This window comes from Echinops telfairi, unplaced genomic scaffold (assembly GCF_000313985.2).
Source record: "Echinops telfairi isolate 266 unplaced genomic scaffold, ASM31398v2 ScPeMD7_18;HRSCAF=68, whole genome shotgun sequence".
NCBI classification, from domain to species: Eukaryota; Metazoa; Chordata; class Mammalia; order Afrosoricida; family Tenrecidae; genus Echinops; species Echinops telfairi.
Window position 1 is genome coordinate 32,831,308 of NW_022103915.1, and position 2,226 is coordinate 32,833,533.

Sequence of the window (2,226 nt, forward strand, 5' to 3'; positions counted from 1 at the left end):
AGCAGGCCCTTTTTTCTTGGTTGGGAGTTTAATGCTGTTCCTTACCCAAGGATGGCCTGAAGGAGGCTGGGGTGCTACCCATGTGACCAGCGTGGGACTTAGAAATGTTTAAAAATAATCTTGCTGAGTTCTTCTAGCCACTGTCCGGAGCTGTGGCGCTGCCAGATCCCTCCCTGGCTGGTCTCTCATCCGTCAAGGCGGTGGTCATCCCCCGGCACCCCTCCCAGGTTGTGCTCGCTGGATATGCCTGCAGGGTGGTGGCATCAGGAGTCCAGGCTCCAGGGAAAGAGGTGTCAAGGTCTCTGTCCCTGTCTGGAGCCCAGCACAGACCACCAAGGGAGGCCCCCGCTGAAGCCTGCCCCCTAGAGTAGACCAGGGTGAGGCTGGGCCCTCTTCTTGAGGGGGACTTGTGCCTTAGTCCTGGATGCCAGGCTTGGCGGGCCCCTTGGGACACTGGTGTGAGGTGAGGGCACGGGAGCCCAGGACTATGGCTGCAGTGGCCTCTCATGTCCCGTCAGGACCTGCACCGAATAGGCCCCTCAGTTGATGAACTGTGGAGAGTAGATCGGACACTTCACTCAGTGACCATGACGTGGGCACCTCAGGGGTTGGAGGAGGAGGTGACAGCGTTTCCGTGTTATTGTTCGGTGCCGATGCATAGTGACCTCTTGTACAGTATCAGGCACCACTGCCCAGTCCTGTGCCAGCCCCACAATCGCTCCTGTTGGCGAGCCCGCTGTGGCAGCCATGGGGGTCAGTTCATCTTCCCTGAAGGTCGTAGTCCTTCTCACTGACTCTGCTTATCAACCACGATGGCCTCTTTGAGGGGCTGGTCTCTCTCAAGACACGCTGCAAGTATGTGACCTAGAGTCCTGTCATCCTCCCTCCTCAGGAGCATCTTCTGGTAGTCAGTGATACAGTCAGTATTCTTCACCAGTATCCTAACTTCAAAGCATCATTGTCCCCTCCAAGCTTCTGTATTCACTGCCCAGCTTTTGATGTGCGTGAGGCCATTGAAAAGACCCTGGCTTGGGCCAGGCACACCTGGGTCCTCAGGGTGGCCTCTTTGCTCTTTGGCCCCGTAAAGCGGTCTTCTGAGGCAGGTTTGTCTAATGCAAAGATGATTAAGGGAGCCGGAGGAAGAATGGATGCCTTTGCATCCTGGTGCTGACGGAGGATATGGAATATGCCATGGCCTGCCAGCAGAAACAGCAGACCTGATCTAGAAGTACAGCCAGAAAGCTCTGTAGAAGCTAGGATGAGGGGATTTCCTCTCGTGTATTTTTGACCGATCTCTGGAGTAGGACACCCTCCTGGGTACAGGAGAGTCAGTGACAAGACAAGGGGGAGCCTCGCCTCGTAGCAACCTGGATTGACCCAGTGGCTGCAACGACGGACGGGTGCAAACCCAGCAGAGATCTGTGAGGATGACGCAGGGCCGTTTGCTCTGTCGTACGCAGGTTGTTTATGAGCCAGGACAGCCTCTCTGGTACCTGACGGAACAACAGTAGTCCCAAACGCTTGTGCAGTTGTTAGAGGGCTGCCGAGATAACCCAGCTGAGAAGCTAAGTGATGGGGGGACAAGCTGATAATCTCTCCGGGCCTCAGTTTCCTTATCTGTAAAGTAGGGTTAAGTTTGGTATTCCTGTTGTTACGGACATCCATGGAGGTGTTCAGGGCTCCCTGTGGCAAGTGTTCAGTAACAAGCACCCCGATGTCCCCCATTGTCTCCCTAGGCTCGTGGCTCTGCGGGTAGTAGGAGGAGGCATGACGCCGCCTCTCAGGAAGATCACGACAAACCTTACGTCTGTGACAGTAAGTACTGACCTGTCCCACCTTCCTTCCTCTGCCAGCCCCCATCCTCCTCTGCAAGCCCTCAGCTGTCTGGCCAGTGCCCTCCCCTCCTGTCACCACCCTCACTGGCTGCTGTTCCTGGCACCAGGTGTATCTGCAGGAGGGAGGGAGGGAACAAGCAAGTAAGGAGTAGCCTCTCTGGCCTTTGATGCCTGGCGCCCGCCTGTCTCCAGCAGTGCCCTTCCCTCCTCCTCCCTCTCACTCTCAGCCCCCTCTCTCACTCTCAGCCGCATCCCCCTATGGCTGCCTGGCTCCTGGTTTAGGATGAGCAAGTAGAGCAGGGAGGAGGAGGGGCCTCAGGAGAGGCTAGGAGAACCTCCAGAAGGCACCAGCTTTAGGAAAGATGGCCATCAGCCTCCAGAGAGCCTCTCT

General features: G+C 56.6%; 1 protein-coding gene across 8 annotated transcripts in view; it reads left to right on the forward strand.

Annotated features, from left to right (window-relative positions):
• Positions 1-2,226, forward strand: part of DPF3 (double PHD fingers 3) — a 211,065-nt gene that overhangs the window by 111,804 nt on the left and 97,035 nt on the right. For all 8 annotated transcript variants that reach the window (XR_006679866.1, XR_006679867.1, XM_045287781.1 and 5 more), the window contains exon 6: positions 1,737-1,815. Coding sequence is in view for 6 of the 8 variants with exons in the window: in XM_045287781.1 (XP_045143716.1) it covers positions 1,737-1,815 (79 nt within the window). In the remaining 2 variants the exon portion in view is untranslated. The remainder of the gene's footprint in view (positions 1-1,736; positions 1,816-2,226) is intronic.